Here is a 21,289-nt window from a genome sequence, read left to right as displayed (position 1 = left end):
TTTGACAGGAGAGAGTGTTGAGGACAGGGGGAGTTTTGACAGGAGAGAGTGTTGAGGACAGGGGGGAGTTATGACAGGAGAGAGTGTTGAGGACAGGGGGGGGGAGTTTTGACAGGAGAGAGTGTTGAGGACAGGGGGGGGGGAGTTTTGACAGGAGAGAGTGTTGAGGACGGGGGGAGTTTTGACAGGAGAGAGTGTTGAGGACAGGGGGGAGTTATGACAGGAGAGAGTGTTGAGGACAGGGGGGGGAGTTTTGACAGGAGAGAGTGTTGAGGACAGGGGGAGTTTTGACAGGAGAGAGTGTTGAGGACAGGGGGAGTTTTGACAGGAGAGAGTGTTGAGGACAGGGGGGGGGAGTTATGACAGGAGAGAGTGTTGAGGACAGGGGGGGGAGTTATGACAGGAGAGAGTGTTGAGGATGGGGGGAGTTTTGACAGGAGAGAGTGCTGCATCACTCGAAAGGCCCGTATTCAGCTGTTGATTATTTTGGGTATTTAAAAAGTGAAAAACATTCTGAGTTTTGAGTATTCTGTGATAAACCAGTTTATTGCAAATTGAGTTCAACTTTCAGTATGCAGAACCTACACTGGGCTCCACTGGTCAGGAAGGTATGCAGAACCTACACTGGGCTCCACTGGTCAGGAAGGTATGCAACACCTACACTGAGCTCCACTGGACAGGAAGGTATGCAACACCTACACTGAGCTCCACTGGTCAGGAAGGTATGCAACACCTACACTGAGCTCCACTGGACAGGAAGGTATGCAGCACCTACACTGAGCTCCACTGGACAGGAAGGTATGCAGCACTGAGCTCCACTGGTCAGGAAGGTTTGCAGCACTGAGCTCCACTGGACAGGAAGGTTTGCAGCACTGAGCTCCACTGGACAGGAAGGTTTGCAGCACTGAGCTCCACTGGACAGGAAGGTTTGCAGCACTGAGCTCCACTGGACAGGAAGGTTTGCAGCACTGAGCTCCACTGGACAGGAAGGTTTGCAGCACTGAGCTCCACTGGACAGGAAGGTTTGCAGCACTGAGCTCCACTGGTCAGGAAGGTATGCAGCACTGAGCTCCACTGGTCAGGAAGGTATGCAGCACTGAGCTCCACTGGTCAGGAAGGTATGCAGCACCTACACTGGGCTCCACTGGTCAGGAAGGTATGCAGCACCTACACTGAGCTCCACTGGACAGGAAGGTATGCAGCACCTACACTGGGCTCCACTGGTCAGGAAGGTATGCAACACCTACACTGGGCTCCACTGGTCAGGAAGGTATGCAGCACCTACACTGGGCTCCACTGGTCAGGAAGGTATGCAACACCTACACTGAGCTCCACTGGACAGGAAGGTATGCAACACCTACACTGAGCTCCACTGGACAGGAAGGTATGCAACACTGGGCTCCACTGGTCAGGAAGGTATGCAACACTGGGCTCCACTGGTCAGGAAGGTATGCAACACTGAGCTCCACTGGTCAGGAAGGTATGCAACACTGGGCTCCACTGGTCAGGAAGGTATGCAACACTGAGCTCCACTGGTCAGGAAGGTATGCAACACTGGGCTCCACTGGTCAGGAAGGTATGCAACACTGAGCTCCACTGGTCAGGAAGGTATGCAACACTGAGCTCCACTGGTCAGGAAGGTATGCAACACTGAGCTCCACTGGTCAGGAAGGTATGCAACACTGAGCTCCACTGGTCAGGAAGGTATGCAACACTGGGCTCCACTGGTCAGGAAGGTATGCAACACTGAGCTCCACTGGTCAGGAAGGTATGCAACACTGGGCTCCACTGGTCAGGAAGGTATGCAACACTGAGCTCCACTGGTCAGGAAGGTATGCAACACTGAGCTCCACTGGTCAGGAAGGTATGCAACACTGAGCTCCACTGGTCAGGAAGGTATGCAACACTGAGCTCCACTGGTCAGGAAGGTATGCAACACTGAGCTCCACTGGTCAGGAAGGTATGCAACACTGAGCTCCACTGGTCAGGAAGGTATGCAACACTGGGCTCCACTGGTCAGGAAGGTATGCAACACTGGGCTCCACTGGTCAGGAAGGTATGCAACACTGAGCTCCACTGGTCAGGAAGGTATGCAACACTGGGCTCCACTGGTCAGGAAGGTATGCAACACTGAGCTCCACTGGTCAGGAAGGTATGCAACACTGGGCTCCACTGGTCAGGAAGGTATGCAACACTGAGCTCCACTGGTCAGGAAGGTATGCAGCACCTACACTGGGCTCCACTGGTCAGGAAGGTATGCAACACCTACACTGGGCTCCACTGGTCAGGAAGGTATGCAGCACCTACACTGGGCTCCACTGGTCAGGAAGGTATGCAACACCTACACTGAGCTCCACTGGACAGGAAGGTATGCAACACCTACACTGAGCTCCACTGGACAGGAAGGTATGCAACACTGGGCTCCACTGGTCAGGAAGGTATGCAGAACCTACACTGGGCTCCACTGGTCAGGAAGGTATGCAACACCTACACTGAGCTCCACTGGACAGGAAGGTATGCAACACCTACACTGAGCTCCACTGGACAGGAAGGTATGCAACACCTACACTGAGCTCCACTGGACAGGAAGGTTTGCAGCACTGAGCTCCACTGGTCAGGAAGGTTTGCAGCACTGAGCTCCACTGGACAGGAAGGTTTGCAGCACTGAGCTCCACTGAACAGGAAGGTTTGCAGCACTGAGCTCCACTGGTCAGGAAGGTTTGCAGCACTGAGCTCCACTGGACAGGAAGGTTTGCAGCACTGAGCTCCACTGGACAGGAAGGTTTGCAGCACTGAGCTCCACTGGACAGGAAGGTTTGCAGCACTGAGCTCCACTGGACAGGAAGGTTTGCAGCACTGAGCTCCACTGGACAGGAAGGTTTGCAGCACTGAGCTCCACTGGACAGGAAGGTTTGCAGCACTGAGCTCCACTGGTATTTTACTAAGTCATTAGAATTGATGTATTACCTTCTGTTTGACTTGGCACTAAGCTACTGCTGTATTTGAGAGTTCTCTGCAGGCAGAATGATTATACTGTAGTTCAAAATGCTCTAAAATGGGAAAGGAACCCCATAGGGAATGACTGGGTTTCTGTAGTTTGGGCTGTAGTTTCTGTGGTCTGGGCTTGCCTGCCAGAGTCACCACTATCTCCAACTACTCAATACATCACAGTGTCAGCTCTGCTTGTTCGTTCTCTCTCTCTCTCTCTCTCTCTCTCTCTCTCTCTCTCTCTCTCTCTCTCTCTCTCTCTCTCTCTCTCAATTCAATTTGCTTTATTGGCATGACGTATCAATGTACATATTGCCAAAGCTTACTTTGGAGAGTTACAATATTAACATAATTACATTTATAATAATCATTATTGACAACAGTTACAACAATAATCAAGGGTCAAAACAACCCTACATTGAACAATAACAATGGTATAGAGGACATGTGCAGGTTGGTTGGTCTGTCAGACACTGCCCCTCATCTTATGGCAGGCAGCAATGTAGTGTGCTGCCAACCCACAGCTCTCTGCCTCCTCCCCCAACAGCAAGGGTAGCTTATTCTCATCAGAGAGGTCTTCAAAAACTTTAATAAAGCTTTTACATTTGGGGAAACGACACTCTCTAATTGTTTGATATTTTTTGACATTTTGTCATTGTTGCACAGCCTCTCCTCTACAGGGAGCTGGGCTTGGTAATGATATGAGAGGGTGTGTGTGTCTTTTCCATGAATTTTCAGAGAGGAGAGAATATGACTGTGCTGGCTAATCTTTACATTGCATTTAGAGGGGGTTGATGGGGTGTATAGTTTACTGTTCGAATTTCACATTTTTACAATCTTGCTCATTTCCATTTTGATCAACCTTAGCGAATGAAAGGCCAAGAATGCAAAGTCTGCCACGCCCACTGTAGCGCAGCGTGGAATCTTGCTTCGCGTCGATGCAGACAACTAGTTCCACAAGGCGAACCCGCTCCGAGTAACCGCAGCCTCGAGCCCAGATGCGACTCTGTCTCCTCTGGGACGCGTTGGGCGGGAGGCTATGATAAAGACTGAACTTGGTAACTTGCACACAGTATAACATAAACGCAATTGAATGCAAGTTATAGCAGGGTTGGATCGTTGTAATTCTCGACATTGAACCCTGATATTAACCTCACCAGCAGCCGAAACAGACAGACAAAAAGGACCGCTTCTTGTTCCTCCCGAAATCGCCTTTGAATGTGAGCTGTCCGCGGCACCTGGACGGGAAAGATGCAGCAAAGAAGATGCGTTTTTTTAATGGTTTTCTCCTTTTTACTACAGATGGGGAACGCAGGTAAGTGGCGCAGATTGGGACACCAATAACTCAGCAAGCATTCAAATAGATTCAATGAATGTCATCACTGACTGGTGTTGTAGCCTATTGTCCAGTTGGTGCACAGAAACACCTATACCATTCAATGCAACTCCATAACCTATGCTTTCAGCATCACGCATAGCAGGCACATCTGTATGTAGTTTATACGGGGTTGTAATGGTATTTGTTTTGTCAGGTGCTGCGTGCATGCTGTTGCTGCGTGCATGTTGTTGCTGCATGCATGATTTATGCCAATGATGAGGAATAGGGCTACCGTCAATATGTAACGGTGCATTAGAAGCATAACCATCTTATGTTTCATCTGAATTGTTCATGCAACAAAGACAGAATCGAAGTTGTTCCGTTTGTGTGGTCCGTCTGCAAATATGCATAAAGCTCGAGGCTGAAAGCCGATCGAATAGAATCCCACCTCTAATCCAATAAGGAAGCGTGTTTTCAGGACCATGGCTAGCAACCGGCCGAAAACAACACTACTGTCGTTAGGGAGAAAATGTCTCAACTGTGTTTGTGAAAGAGGAAGGGTCGCGCAGCAGTAATTACCTGGATGAAGGATTTAGCCTGTATTGTGAACGGTGTTAGTCTAAAGACAATGCCACGTATTATACGCGTTGTTTTACAGAGAATGTACAATCAAATAATCTACCGAGTTTACTATTGTGATATTCTACATCGATTTTACAGCTGGCATTACTGTATCATACTGATACACAGTTTATTATAGGTTAAGAGGGAGAAAGAGAGAGGGGGGGAGAGAGTAAGCAAGAGAGGAGGAGAGGGAGAGAGGGGGGAGAGCGAGAGACATGTAGATAGACTACATGTATTTATTTTGCTCTTAGTCTCTACCAGAAGACCGTTGATAAACCTGTCATTGTGACTCAGAGAGATACTGTAAAACCAACGTAGTCTGTAAACTAGATGTCTAGAGTAAGGGCAGAAGATCATCTGGCTGTTACCATAGAGATCTTTTTAAATTCCACTAGCATTCTAATTCCTAACTCTATGCTTGTCACTCAGTGAAGGTCAATGGGAAAAACCCATGTGATTGGCAGCCTACGCCCCCTGAGTTCTAGAATGCTTATTCTGTTCTATACTCTCAGAAGAAGCCGAAATGATCCCTAAAATCAGAGCTTTCATTCTCTTCACTGGCATCAGATATAGTGTGATGTATTACTAGGAGGGATGACATTTCTTCTTCCCACTTCCCTTCCATACCACCTTGCTGTGCTGACACGCGTGCCTGGCACATGAGGAAATGTGATCTTTCTCTCCCCATATCTCTCTCGCTCTCTCACCCTCCCTTTCTCTCTCTCTCTCTCTCTCTCTGCCTGCTGTCTCCGCCTCTCAATCTGGAAAATGAATAACAACATGACATTCACTCGAGAAAAAGAGAGAGAGAAACAGTGAGCAAGCACAGAGAGCAGGGAGAGAGAGAGCACAGAGAGAGCACAGAAAGAGAGAGCACAGAGAGAAAGAGATAGGGAGCAGGGAGAGAGAGAGCACAGAGAGCAGGGAGAGGGAGAGAGAGCACAGAGAGCACAGAGAGCAGGGAGAGGGAGAGAGAGCACAGAGAGAGCACAGAGAGAAAGAGAGAGGGAGCAGGGAGAGAGAGGGCACAGAGAGCAGGGAGAGGGAGAGAGAGAGAGCACAGAGAGAGAGAGAGAGCCAGAGAGAGAAAGTGAAAGAGAGAGCAGGGAGAGGGAGAAAGAGGAAAAGAGGCAGGTTTCATGGCTCGGGGCATGAGCGGATGACTGATCAGCTTAATTAAACTAATACCAAAGACTATGAACACTATCCATCCCTCTCTCGCTCCTTCTTCTCTGTCATATCAGACTATATAGAACATCTCTCTCTCTCCTTCTTCTCTGTCATATCAGACTATATAGAACATCCCTCTCTCTCCTTCTCTATATTACCAGACTATGTAGAACATCTCTCTCTCTCTCCTTCTTCTCTATAATATCAGACTATAGAGAACATCCCTCTCTCTCTCTCTCCTTCTTCTCTATAATACCAGACTATATAGAACATCCCTCTCTCTCTCATTCTTCTCTATAATACCAGACTATATAGAACATCCCTCTCTCTCTCTCTCTCTCCTTCTTCTCTATAATACCAGACTATATAGAACATCCCTCTCTCTCTCTCTCTCCTTCTTCTCTATAATATCAGACTATATAGAACATCCCTCTCTCTCTCCTTCTTCTCTTATCCATTCTGTCTCTTCCTTGCTTTCCTATGAACTGTGTGATGCTCTCGTTCTTCCTCTTTCTCTTTCTTGTCTGTGAGGGATTTTTTTATATCTGGTTATACTGAGAGTTCAAAATGAAACTTGATATCAATAAATCTTGATTAGCATTTTGAGTCCAAAGAAACCATACTGGTAAAACTGCAGCTAGCATAGCATCAACCATATTGGTAGACCTGCAGCTAGCATAGCATCAACCATAGTGGTAGACCTGCAGCTAGCATAGCATCAACCATAGTGGTAGACCTGCAGCTAGCATAGCATCAACCATAGTGGTAGACCTGCAGCTAGCATAGCATCAACCATAGTGGTAGACCTGCAGCTGGCATAGCATCAACCATAGTGGTAGACCTGCAGCTAGCATAGCATCAACAGTAGTGGTAGACCTGCAGCTGGCATAGCATCAACCATAGTGGTAGACCTGCAGCTGGCATAGCATCAACCATAGTGGTAGACCTGCAGCTAGCATAGCATCAACCATAGTGGTAGACCTGCAGCTAGCATAGCATCAACCATAGTGGTAGACCTGCAGCTAGCATAGCATCAACCATAGTGGTAGACCTGCAGCTGGCATAGCATCAACCATAGTGGTAGACCTGCAGCTGGCATAGCATCAACCATAGTGGTAGACCTGCAGCTAGCATAGCATCAACAGTAGTGGTAGACCTGCAGCTAGCATAGCATCAACAGTAGTGGTAGACCTGCAGCTGGCATAGCATCAACCATAGTGGTAGACCTGCAGCTAGCATAGCATCAACCATAGTGGTAGACCTGCAGCTAGCATAGCATCAACCATAGTGGTAGACCTGCAGCTAGCATCAACCCATTCCCTCTCTCTTTGTAGATGTTTTTTCTGGTGACCATGACCGCTACACGACCAGGACCGGTGAGGGGAGGAGGTGGTCGGACAGCCCGGTCCTGGTGTACCGTCACGTGGACCAAGACGGCCAGGAGAGGACCCTGGGTCTGGAGACACCCGGGTGGCAGCGTGGTGGGGACAGAGACAGTCTTCATGCTTTGGTTAACACCCTCAGTGCCCAGCACCAGGCCAGACTGGACAGCTTCAGGTAAAGAGAGATGCTTGAAACCGACACAGTCCATCACATAACAAAAACTGAAACCCATTTAAAAAACAAAATGAAACGCGGATGTAGTGAGGATGTTGAGTTTGAGATCAAATCAAATCAAAAATCAAATCAAATTTTATTTGTCACATACACATGGTTAGCAGATGTTAATGCGAGTGTAGCGAAATGCTTGTGCCTCTAGTTCCGACAATGCAGTAATAACCAACAAGTAATCTAACTAACAATTCCAAAACTACTGTCTTATACACAGTGTAAGGGGATAAAGAATATGTACATAAGGATATATGAATGAGTGATGGTACAGAGCAGCATAGGCAAGATACAGTAGATGGTATCGAGTACAGTATATACATATGAGATGAGTATGTAAACAAAGTGGCATAGTTTAAAGTGGCTAGTGATACATGTATTACATAAGGATGCAGTCGATGATATAGAATGCAAGAGACATTCACAGAAAGGGACACAATAAAGAATTATTCAACACAATTGAACCTTAGTTTAATAGTATTTTTACAACCAACTCCCTTTGTTGTCTTGTGTCTCATGTTACTGTATGTAATACTGCGATTCAGGTTATACCTGCCGTAGTACACATGAAATGGAACTAATGAGATGTCTCCATAGTGCACCCTGATCATACAGAATGTTTCAGCAGGGACATGGCCAGGGTGGACAGCCTCCTCACCCAGTCCTCCCAGACCCATGCCAGGCTGGCCAAGCTGATGCCCGCTGCCCTGCTGGAGTCCCAGTCCCGCCAGGCGCCCCGTGGCCATGGAGCCGTCAGCCTGTTGGCACAGCCGGAGCAGGAGGTACGGGTGGAGAACGCTCCGGTCTCGGCGCGCTGTATGGTCACCGTGGTGAGTAGAGTGTAGATATTTCCCATCTACACTCTGGATGTATTGATAGGTCGCTCCACCAGTCCCTTTGAGATGTGTACCTTGGTAAAAACACATTTGATTTCAACTAATTTCAACATTCTGTCATAGAGAGATGTTCAACTTAATAAAATCACGTTTTCCCATTTCAAACTGTTAAATAAAAAAGTGTCAAGTAGAGTAACAGGGTTGACAGTAACAGGGTTGACTGTAACAGGGTTGACCGTAACAGGGTTGACAGTAACAGGGTTGACTGTAACAGGGTTGACAGTAACAGGGTTGACTGTAACAGGGTTGACCGTAACAGGGTTGACAGTAACAGGGTTGACTGTAACAGGGTTGACCGTAACAGGGTTGACCGTAACAGGGTTGACCGTAACAGGGTTGACAGTAACAGGGTTGACCGTAACAGGGTTGACTGTGACAGGGTTGACCGTGACAGGGTTGACAGTAACAGGGTTGACAGTAACAGGGTTGACAGTAACAGGGTTGACTGTAACAGGGTTGACAGTAACAGGGTTGACAGTAACAGGGTTGACAGTAACAGGGTTGACTGTAACAGGGTTGACAGTAACAGGGTTGACTGTAACAGGGTTGACAGTAACAGGGTTGACAGTAACAGGGTTGACAGTTACAGGGTTGACCGTAACAGGGTTGACAGTAACAGGGTTGACAGTAACAGGGTTGACAGTAACAGGGTTGACTGTAACAGGGTTGACTGTAACAGGGTTGACAGTAACAGGGTTGACTGTAACAGGGTTGACAGTAACAGGGTTGACTGTAACAGGGTTGACAGTAACAGGGTTGACAGTAACAGGGTTGACAGTTACAGGGTTGACCGTAACAGGGTTGACAGTAACAGGGTTGACAGTAACAGGGTTGACAGTAACAGGGTTGACTGTAACAGGGTTGACTGTAACAGGGTTGACAGTAACAGGGTTGACTGTAACAGGGTTGACAGTAACAGGGTTGACAGTAACAGGGTTGACAGTAACAGGGTTGACAGTAACAGGGTTGACCGTAACAGGGTTGACCGTAACAGGGTAAAGTTTAGCACTTTAGCAAGTCTTTATTTCTCAAAAAAAAAAATATATTGCTTCATTAAATTCGCCATGTGGTCTTTAAACCACATGGAGAAACCACAGACACCCATACATACCCCACAAGACACAACTCTGTATTGGGGCAGAATCTCTTCTTAAAACATCAAAAAGACACTCATTTCGTGGAATGACCCAGATAATGATTGGTGGTTGGGTGACTGCGATTTTATGGATTTTCACTTTGGTATCTTGAGCCGGTGGAATCACGAGACTTTGGTATAAACAATCATGAATATATGAACTACTGTGAGCCCGACACTCTGGGTGTCGGTCTGAAACAGCAGGAAATACAATCATGAATATATGAACTACTGTGAGCCCGACACTCTGGGTGTCCGTCTGAAACAGCAGGAAATACAATCATGAATATATGAACTACTGTGAGCCCGACACTCTGGGTGTCCGTCTGAAACCTCAGAACATAGGATTCCATCCAGAAGCAGCTCTGAATGTATAGCAGACCAGGTTGGAGGATTGCCATCCTATGGATTTTCACTTTGAGAGGTGATTTACTATCGTAACACTGTGGATTCAGAGTCCTTGATTGTAGATAATGATGATTGATTGATTGATCATTTAATTGATCATTTAACACGTCAGGAGCTCTTGCTGAGACATGGGTGTTGACTGTTCAGAGTGAGGTTGGAGGATGTGGGAAGAGGCCCAGGTTGAAGCCATTGGTCCTGAAGGTGGGCGAGGCCTGGCTGGGGCCAGATGGCGCCGATGTCCCCCTCTCTGTGATGGATGAGAAAGACCATCTGCTATTATAACAGGCAGGCCTTCAGAAGGAGTGTGCGTGTGTCTGTGTGTTAGTGTGTGTGTGTGTGTGTTAGAGTGTGTCTGTGTGTTAGTGTGTGTGTGTGTGTCTGTGTGTTAGAGTGTGTCTGTGTGTGTCTGTGTGTCCCCACAGTCTCTGTCTTTCCACGAGATGTTGTTTCATAAATTTTTTAAGGGAATCTTGCTGTTTTCTTGAGTCATTTGAGGTGAAAGGGAGTTCCATGTGATCATGTCTCTGTAGAATACTGTGTGTTGCATTGAATTCGTTTTGAACTTGGGGACTGTGAAGAGACCCCTAGTGAAATGCCTTGTGGGTGTCTGAGCTGAATGTTATTTGATTACGTAGACAATCTGGAACGTTCATCACGGTAATATTTCTCATTAAAACTAGAAGAGAAGCAGTTAATCTCTTGTCAAAACCTCAACCAGACTGGCCTGCATTTTGTTGATGTTAGTTCTGTATGTGTAGTTAAGGGCAAGGCTTCTCTGTTTTGAACCAGCTGCAGGTTTATTAGGTCTGTCTTTTCTACACCTGACCCTATTACCGGACAGTAATCAAGATGGGTCAAGACCAGAGCCTGAAAACACATATTTTATGAAAGACATACCCCTCCCCATTCTCACAACAACTTAGTCAATATGACTCGACCGTAATAATTGACCATCCAGTGTGTTATACCTAGGAGTTAAACTTCCTCAACTTTCTCAATGGCCACACCCTTTATACACAAACTCCAGTTGAGGTTTATGTCTTTAGAAAATGTTTTGAACCAAATACAAATGCTTTTAGTTTAGTTTTAGATGTGTTTAGTTTAGTCAGCCATACTATCAGTCAGCCATTCCCATACTGACTGTGACTCCTGTTGGTAGAAGGTCAGTGAGCTCACTGGCTTTGAGGTGCTGACATGTAGAGTGGGGAGTCATCCGTGTACATAGTCATTCTAGCTTGGTGTAAAACCAGTGGAAAGTTATCTGTAAAAATAGAGAAGAACATCCGGACCAAGACAACAGCCCTAAGCAATAAGCAGAGACATTGTACTGTACTGGGAGAGTAACGGACCAAGACAACAGCCCTAAGCAATAAGCAGAGACATTGTACTGTACTGGGAGAGTAACGGACCAAGAGAACAGCCCTAAGCAATAAGCAGAGACATTGTACTGTACTGGGAGAGTAACGGACCAAGAGAACAGCCCTAAGCAATAAGCAGAGACATTGTACTGTACTGGGAGAGTAACGGACCAAGAAAACAGCCCTAAGCAATAAGCAGAGACATTGTGCTGTACTGGGAGAGTAACGGACCAAGACAACAGCCCTAAGCAATAAACAGAGACATTGTACTGTACTGGGAGAGTAACGGACCAAAACAACAGCCCTAAGCAATAAGCAGAGACATTGTACTGTACTGGGAGAGTAACGGACCAAAACAACAGCCCTAAGCAATAAACAGAGACATTGTACTGTACTGGGAGAGTAACAGACCAAGACAACAGCCCTAAGCAATAAGCAGAGACATTGTACTGTACTGGGAGAGTAACGGACCAAGACAACAGCCCTAAGCAATAAACAGAGACATTGTACTGTACTGGGAGAGTAACGGACCAAGACAACAGCCCTAAGCAATAAGCAGAGACATTGTACTGTACTGGGAGAGTAACGGACCAAGAGAACAGCCCTAAGCAATAAGCAGAGACATTGTACTGTACTGGGAGAGTAACGGACCAAGAAAACAGCCCTAAGCAATAAGCAGAGACATTGTGCTGTACTGGGAGAGTAACGGACCAAGACAACAGCCCTAAGCAATAAACAGAGACATTGTACTGTACTGGGAGAGTAACGGACCAAAACAACAGCCCTAAGCAATAAGCAGAGACATTGTACTGTACTGGGAGAGTAACGGACCAAAACAACAGCCCTAAGCAATAAACAGAGACATTGTACTGTACTGGGAGAGTAACAGACCAAGACAACAGCCCTAAGCAATAAGCAGAGACATTGTACTGTACTGGGAGAGTAACGGACCAAGACAACAGCCCTAAGCAATAAACAGAGACATTGTACTGTACTGGGAGAGTAACGGACCAAGACAACAGCCCTAAGCAATAAGCAGAGACATTGTACTGTACTGGGAGAGTAACGGACCAAGAGAACAGCCCTAAGCAATAAGCAGAGACATTGTACTGTACTGGGAGAGTAACGGACCAAGAGAACAGCCCTAAGCAATAAGCAGAGACATTGTACTGTACTGGGAGAGTAACGGACCAAGACAACAGCCCTAAGCAATAAACAGAGACATTGTACTGTACTGGGAGAGTAACGGACCAAGACAACAGCCCTAAGCAATAAGCAGAGACATTGTACTGTACTGGGAGAGTAACGGACCAAGAGAACAGCCCTAAGCAATAAGCAGAGACATTGTACTGTACTGGGAGAGTAACGGACCAAGAGAACAGCCCTAAGCAATAAGCAGAGACATTGTACTGTACTGGGAGAGTAACGGACCAAGACAACAGCCCTAAGCAATAAACAGAGACATTGTACTGTACTGGGAGAGTTGGCTGTTGTGTGTGTGTGTGCATGTGTACCAGGTGTGTCTGTGTGTATGTGTTCTCTCCTATAGATTCTATATGTGTTCTCTCCTATAGATTGTGTATGCGTTCTCTCCTATAGATTCTGTATGTGTTCTCTCCTATAGATTCTATATGTATTCTCTCCTATAGATTCTATATGTATTCTCTCCTATAGATTCTATATGTGTTTTCTCCTATAGATTGTAGATTCTGTGTTCTCTCTTATAGATTGTGTATATGTCCTCTCCTATAGATTCTATATGTGTTCTCTCCTATAGATTGTGTATGTGTTCTCTCCTATAGATTGTGTATGTGTTCTCTCCTATAGATTGTATATGTGTTCTCTCCTATAGATTGTGTATGTGTTCTCTCCTATAGATTGTGTGTGTGTTCTCTCCTATAGATTGTGTATGTGTTATCTCCTATAGATTGTGTATGTGTTCTCTCCTATAGATTCTATATGTGTTCTCTCCTATAGATTGTGTATGTTTTCTCTCCTATAGATTGTGTATGTGTTCTCTCCTATAGAGTCTGTATGTGTTCTCTCCTATAGATTCTGTATGTGTTCTCTCCTATAGATTGTGTATGTGTTCTCTCCTATAGATTGTGTATGTGTTCTCTCCTATAGAGTCTGTATGTGTTCTCTCCTATAGATTGTATATGTCTGAATATCATGGTTAGTGTATGTGTTCTCTCCTATAGATTGTGTATGTCTGAATATCATGGTTAGTGTGGTGTTGATCCATCTACCTCAACAATGGGTCGTTACGTAACATTAACGATGAGATAAGTTGCTTTGACCTTCACTCTCACATTGAGATTCTCTTACAGCGCCAGCTGAACCCCACCAGACACACACACACACACACACACACACACACACACACACAGAGTCTGTCCGTCCATCTGTCCGTCCGTCCGTCCGTCCGTCCGTCTGTCCGTCTGTCCGTCTGTCCATCCGTCCGTCCGTCCGTCTGTCCGTCCGTCCGTCCGTCCCCTGTCTAGCCGTAGTCCCCTGTAGTCCCCCGTCTAGCCGTAGTCCCCCGTCTAGCCGTAGTCCCCCGTCTAGCCGTAGTCCCCTGTCTAGCCGTAGACCCCTGTCTAGCCGTAGTCCCCTGTCTAGCCGTAGTCCCCTTGGTAGCCGTAGTCCCCTTGGTAGCCGTAGTCCCCTTGGTAGCCGTAGACCCCTTGGTAGCCGTAGTCCCCTGTCTAGCCGTAGACCCCTTGGTAGCCGTAGTCCCCTTGGTAGCCGTAGTCCCCTTGGTAGCCGTAGTCTCCTTGGTAGCCGTAGTCCCCTTGGTAGCCGTAGACCCCTTGGTAGCCGTAGTCCCCTTGGTAGCCGTAGACCCCTTGGTAGCCGTAGACCCCTTGGTAGCCGTAGTCCCCTTGGTAGCCGTAGACCCCTTGGTAGCCGTAGACCCCGTGGTAGCCGTAGACCCCTTGGTAGCCGTAGTCCCCTGTCTAGCCGTAGTCCCCTTGGTAGCCGTAGACCCCTTGGTAGCCGTAGACCCCTTGGTAGCCGTAATCCCCTGTCTAGCCGTAGTCCCCTTGGTAGCCGTAGTCCCCTTGGTAGCCGTAGTCCCCTTGGTAGCCGTAGTCCCCTTGGTAGCCGTAGACCCCTTGGTAGCCGTAGACCCCTTGGTAGCCGTAGACCCCGTGGTAGCCGTAGTCCCCTTGGTAGCCGTAGTCCCCTTGGTAGCCGTAGTCCCCTTGGTAGCCATAGACCCCTTGGTAGCCGTAGTCCCCCGTCTAGCCGTAGTCTCCCGGTTAGCCATATTCCCCTGTCTAGCCTGCTGAAAGGTTTATGGACGACACAGAACCCTACTTCTCCACTGGAGAATTCAAGTCTGACTCCTAAATGGCACAATATTCCCTCTATAGTGCACTACATAGCCATATGGGCCCTGTTCAAAATGAGTGCCCTATGTAAGGAATAGGGTGCCATTCAGGATGCAACCTTAAAATCAATCACTTTACTGGCTCAGTGGTCCCTTCAGCACTCTGTCTGTAGACCGACCAGAATCCTCTGATTTAACAACTGATCTCAAGAGAAAGGAGAGAGGGAGAGAGAGAACGAGAGAGAGAAACAAACAGATAGGCAGAGTGAGAGAGATATATAGAGAGAGGGGAGGAAGACCAGAGAGAGAGAGATTGGGGGGACTCCTATGGACTATTAAATACACATCACTACACTGATGAGACAGACTGTACATGGATGAGACAGACTGTACATGGATGAGACAGACTGTACAGGGATGAGACAGACTGTACAGGGATGAGACAGACAGTACAGGGATGAGACAGACAGTACAGAGATGAGACAGACTGTACAGGGATGAGACAGAGAGTACAGGGATGAGACAGACAGTACAGGGATGAGACAGACAGTACAGGGATGAGACAGACAGTACAGAGATGAGACAGACTGTAAAGGGATGAGACAGACAGTACAGGGATGAGACAGACAGTACAGGGATGAGACAGACTGTACAGGGATGAGACAGACTGTAAAGGGATGAGACAGACTGTACATGGATGAGACAGACTGTACAGGGATGAGACAGACAGTACAGAGATGAGACAGACAGTACAGAGATGAGACAGACAGTACAGGGATGAGACAGACAGTACAGGGATGAGACAGACAGTACAGAGATGAGACAGACTGTAAAGGGATGAGACAGACAGTACAGGGATGAGACAGACAGTACAGGGATGAGACAGACAGTACAGGGATGAAACATTAAAACAATGAACTGACTATGAGACAATATTGATGTATTGACACTGTAGAAGCTCCACTGGGAGCACACGGGGCGGCAGGGTAGCTTAGTGGTTAGAGCGTTGGACTAGTAACCGGAAGGTTGCAAGTTCAAACCCCCGAGCTGACAAGGTACAAATCTGTCGTTCTGCCCCTGAACAGGCAGTTAACCCACTGTTCCCAGGCCGTTATTGAAAATAAGAATTTGTTCTTAACTGACTTGCCTAGTTAAGTAAAGGTAAAATAAAATTTAAAAAACACACACACTGGCTGGCTGAGTCTATGGAGTAACGTAGACCACTAATGAACAACAGTGCTGTTTGCTTACTGTAACATTCAGTCCAATTAGTTTACCTCGTCCAGCCCACAATGCTTTGTAAGGACGGAGTAAAACTAATCATTTATAACAATAGACGCTGAACACATAGTTATACCACCATGCATGACAAATAGAGGAGCATTACTGAGATACAAATTACCCCCGGTGTGTAAACAAAGTGTTGCCTCTTCACAACCTTGATAGAGACAGAGAGAGAGAGAGAGAGAGAGCTGTGAGACAGAGTGAGGAGAGAGGAGAGAGAGACAGAGGAGAAGAGCTGTGAGACAGAGTAGAGACAGAGAAGAGCTGTGAGACAGAGAGTAGAAAGAGAGAGAGAGCTGTGAGACAGAGTGAGGAGAGAGGAGAGAGAGACAGAGGAGAAGAGCTGTAAGACAGAGTAGAGAGAGAGACAGAGAAGAGCTGTGAGACAGAGAGTAGAAAGAGAGAGAAAGCTGTGAGACAGAGTGAGGAGAGAGGAGAGAGAGACAGAGAGAGAGAGAGAGCTGTGAGACAGAGTGAGGAGAGAGAGACAGACAGAAACAGAGGAGAAGAGCTGTGAGACAGAGGAGTAGAACTGTGAGACAGAGGAGTAGAGTTGTGAGACAGAGGAGTAGAGCTGTGAGACAGAGGAGTAGAGCTGTGAGACAAAGGAGTAGAGCTGTGAGACAAAGGAGTAGAGCTGTGAGACAAAGGAGTAGAGCTGTGAGACAAAGGAGTAGAGTTGTGAGACAGAGGAGTAGAGCTGTGAGACAGAGGAGTAGAGCTGTGAGACAGAGGAGTAGAGCTGTGAGACAAAGGAGTAGAGCTGTGAGACAGAGGAGTAGAGCTGTGAGACAAAGGAGTAGAGCTGTGAGACAAAGGAGTAGAGCTGTGAGACAAAGGAGTAGAGCTGTGAGACAGAGGAGTAGAGCTGTGAGACAAAGGAGTAGAGCTGTGAGACAGAGGAGTAGAGCTGTGAGACAGAGGAGTAGAGTTGTGAGACAGAGGAGTAGAGCTGTGAGACAGAGGAGTAGAGCTGTGAGACAGAGGAGTAGAGCTGTGAGACAAAGGAGTAGAGCTGTGAGACAGAGGAGTAGAGCTGTGAGACAGAGGAGTAGAGCTGTGAGACAGAGTGAGGAGACAGGGCCACTCTGTGTCTGGGGGGGGGGGGGGGGGGGGACATATCCCCATTAAAGCAGGACAGTCTCCTACATAGATCTCCTGTCTTTGCCTTCTGTATGAAACCATAGCAGACCAGCGGACAGTATCTCTCTACTGACATCATGTTAGCTGCTCCGCCCCAAAGGTCAGAGACTCTGTGACCAGCTCTTCTCTGTAGCCCATCTCAACACACATAACAGCTACGACTGGCTACCTACCACCTCCCCAAGGAAAGATGTATGTGACCAGCTCTTCTCTGTAGCCCATCTCAACACACATAACAGCTACGACTGGCTACCTACCACCTCCCCAAGTGTGTGACATGGCGCTGGCTAGCAGAGGCTCGGATGCTGTTTAGTGTTTGTACCAACGAGATCTGTGTGAAAGCAACCCAAGGCCTGGTGTTTGGCCCGAGGGGGATCTCTCTAGAATGGATAATGAGTATTATAAAGATGTTGATCTAAAAATGGGATTCTCTCTCTCTTTTCTCTCTCTCACTCTTTGTCTCTCCTCTTTCTCTCTCTCTCTCTCCCCCTCTCTCGCTTTCTCTCACTCTTTGTCTCTCCTCTCTCTCTCTCTCCCCCTCTCTCGCTCTCTCTCACTCTTTGTCTCTCCTCTCTCCCTCTCTCTCCCCCTCTCTCGCTCTCTCTCACTCTTTGTCTCTCCTCTTTCTCTCTCTCTCTCTCTCCCCCTCTCTCGCCCTCTCTCACTCTTTGTCTCTCCTCTTTCTCTCTCTCTCTCCCCCTCTCTCGCTCTCTCTCACTCTTTGTCTCTCCTCTCTCTCTCTCTCTCTCTGTCCTCTCTCTCTGTCTCTCTCCCCCTCTCCCTCTGTCTGTCTCTCTTTCTCCTCCTCTCTCTCTGTCTCTCTCCCCCTCTCTCGCTCTCTCTCTCTCTCTCCCCTGTTTCTCTCTCTCTCCCCCTCTCTCGCTCTCTCTCTCTCTCTCCCCTGTTTCTCTCTCTCTCCCCCTCTCTCGCTCTGTCTGTCTCTCTTGCATCTCTCTCTGTCGCCAAAATATTATCTTTCCTTCTAAGGAGAAAATGCTCCACCGTTAAGCCATGTTGCTGTTTTCCAGTAACTTAGCAACAGCAGGTCTAGACAGACTATAAGATATGGTAAAATCCAATACATGACAGCTTCTCCTCCTCCTCCTCCTGTCTCTAGTAGATAGGTGGTGAATGGGTTAACAGGAAATGAAAAAGAGCAGGCAGGCGTGTGTATAATGGAGGTAATGTCTGTGATGTGCCACAGGTCGGTGATAAGCGATGATGATGATGATGTGGTGGAGTGGATAATCATCTCCGTGGTAACTACACGGAGAGGCTGATAGGGAAACTGGTCCTCTACGACGCAAAGAGGTCCTACTGTCTGTCTGTCTAAACACACCTCAATGGGAGGATAGTATCTGTCTGTCTGTCTCAAAGCACCTAAATGGGAGCATAGTATCTGTCTGTCTGTCTGTCTGTCTGTCTGTCTGTCTGTCTGTCTGCCTCAACGCACCTCAATGGGAGCATAGCATCTGTCTGTCTGTCTGTCTGTCTGTCTGTCTGTCTGTCTGTCTGTCTGTCTGTCTGTCTGTCTGCCTCAACGCACCTCAATGGGAGCATAACATCTGTCTGTCTGTCTGTCTCAACGCACCTCAATGGGAGCGTCTGTCTGTCTGTCTGTCTGTCTGTCTGTCTGTCTGTCTGTCTGTCTGTCTGTCTGTCTGTCTCAACGCACCTCAATGGGAGCATAGCATCTGTCTGTCTGCCTCAACGCACCTCAATGGGAGCATAGTATCTGTCTGTCTGTCTCAACGCACCTCAATGGGAGCATAGTATCTGTTTGTCTGCCTCAACGCACCTCAATGGGAGCATAGTATCTGTCTGTCTGTCTGTCTCAACGCACCTCAATGGGAGCATAGTATCTGTCTGTCTGTCTCAACGCACCTCAATGGGAGCATAGTATCTGTCTGTCTGTCTGCCTCAACGCACCTCAATGGGAGCATAGTATCTGTCTGTCTGCCTCAACGCACCTCAATGGGAGCATAGCATCTGTCTGTCTGCCTCAACGCACCTCAATGGGAGCAGAGTATCTGTCTGTCTGTCTGTCTGTCTGTCTGTCTGTCTGTCTGTCATAGAGAACAGACCAGGGGGTTGTGATCTCTCTGCCTCCTGTTTATTACAGAGGAAATTAGGAAGTACAGAGACATCATATCCTCCTGATTGGTTGGCTGATAGTGGATAGGCTCTGCCCACCTTCCAGGACTTGCAGGGCCCACTGGGGTGAGATCATCTTTACCGCCCACCTCTCAGAGAGGAGAAGAGAGGACATCCTGACTATACTAACCCTGACAGGGGAGGAAAGGACCTTCTGACTATACCATACTAACCCTGACAGGAGAGGAGAGGACCTCCTGACTATAGCATACTAACCCTGACAGGAGAGGAGAGGACCTCCTGACTATACCATACTAACCCTGACAGGAGAGGAGAGGACCTCCTGACTATACCATACTAACCCTGACAGGAGAGGAGAGGACCTCCTGACTATACCATACTAACCCTGACAGGAGAGGAGAGGACCTCCTGACTATACCATACTAACCCTGACAGGAGAGGAGAGGACCTCCTGACTATACCATACTAACCCTGACAGGAGAGGAGAGGACCTCCTGACTATACCATACTAACCCTGACAGGAGAGGAGAGGACCTCCTGACTATACCATACTAACCCTGACAGGGGAGGAGAGGACCTCCTGACTATACCATACTAACCCTGACAGGAGAGGAGAGGACCTCCTGACTATACCATACTAACCCTGACAGGAGAGGAGAGGACCTCCTGACTATACCATACTAACCCTGACAGGGGAGGAGAGGACCTCCTGACTATACCATACTAACCCTGACAGGAGAGGAGAGGACCTCCTGACTATACCATACTAACCCTGACAGGAGAGGAGAGGACCTCCTGACTATACCATACTAACCCTGACAGGAGAGGAGAGGACCTCCTGACTATACCATACTAACCCTGACAGGAGAGGAGAGGACCTCCTGACTATACCATACTAACCCTGACAGGAGAGGAGAGGACCTCCTGACTATACCATACTAACCCTGACAGGAGAGGAGAGGACCTCCTGACTATACCATACTAACCCTGACAGGAGAGGAGAGGACCTCCTGACTATACCATACTAACCCTGACAGGAGAGGAGAGGACCTCCTGACTATACCATACTAACCCTGACAGGAGAGGAGAGGACCTCCTGACTATACCATACTAACCCTGACAGGAGAGGAGAGGACCTCCTGACTATACCATACTAACCCTGACAGGAGAGGAGAGGACCTCCTGACTATACCATACTAACCCTGACAGGGGAGGAGAGGACCTCCTGACTATACCATACTAACCCTGACAGGAGAGGAGAGGACCTCCTGACTATACCATACTAACCCTGACAGGAGAGGAGAGGACCTCCTGACTATACCATACTAACCCTGACAGGAGAGGAGAGGACCCCCTGACTATGGGAGCATAGTCCGAGAGGTCTGGGTCCTGTCTGAGGAGTATCCCAGTCTGTAGAGAGGTCTGGGTCCTGTATGGGAAGTATACCAGTCTGTAGAGAGGTCTGGGTCCTGTATGGGAAGTATACCAGTCTGTAGAGAGGTCTGGGTCCTGTATGGGAAGTATACCAGTCTGTAGAGAGGTCTGGGTCCTGTCTGAGGAGTATCCCAGTCTGTAGAGAGGTCTGGGTCCTGTATGGGAAGTATACCAGTCTGTAGAGAGGTCTGGGTCCTGTATGGGAAGTATACCAGTCTGTAGAGAGGTCTGGGTCCTGTATGGGAAGTATACCAGTCTGTAGAGAGGTCTGGGTCCTGTATGGGAAGTATACCAGTCTGTAGAGAGGTCTGGGTCCTGTATGGGAAGTATACCAGTCTGTAGAGAGGTCTGGGTCCTGTATGGGAAGTATACCAGTCTGTAGAGAGGTCTGGGTCCTGTATGGGAAGTATACCAGTCTGTAGAGAGGTCTGGGTCCTGTATGGGAAGTATACCAGTCTGTAGAGAGGTCTG

The 21,289-nt window shown here is 47.8% G+C and overlaps 1 protein-coding gene across 4 annotated transcripts in view; it reads left to right on the top strand.

Moving 5' to 3' along the window:
• The first annotated feature begins 3,907 nt into the window (after nt 1–3,907).
• Nucleotides 3,908–21,289, top strand: part of ptprr (protein tyrosine phosphatase receptor type R) — a 102,370-nt gene continuing 84,988 nt past the window's right edge. Inside the window, exons 1-3 of one of the 4 annotated variants that reach the window (XM_090201282.1) lie at nt 3,908–4,303; nt 7,435–7,657; nt 8,334–8,538. In XM_090201282.1, coding sequence (XP_090057408.1) covers nt 4,240–4,303; nt 7,435–7,657; nt 8,334–8,538 — 492 coding nt within the window. In that variant the 5' untranslated portion in view covers nt 3,908–4,239. The remainder of the gene's footprint in view (nt 4,304–7,434; nt 7,658–8,333; nt 8,539–21,289) is intronic. The other 3 variants (XM_090201281.1, XM_090201284.1, XM_090201283.1) reach the window with 3 other exon arrangements.

The sequence above is a fragment of the Oncorhynchus mykiss genome, chromosome 15, assembly GCF_057628025.1.
Source record: "Oncorhynchus mykiss isolate SJ-2025 chromosome 15, ASM5762802v1, whole genome shotgun sequence".
NCBI lineage: Eukaryota > Metazoa > Chordata > Actinopteri > Salmoniformes > Salmonidae > Oncorhynchus > Oncorhynchus mykiss.
This window is presented reverse-complemented; position numbering and strand designations above follow the sequence as displayed.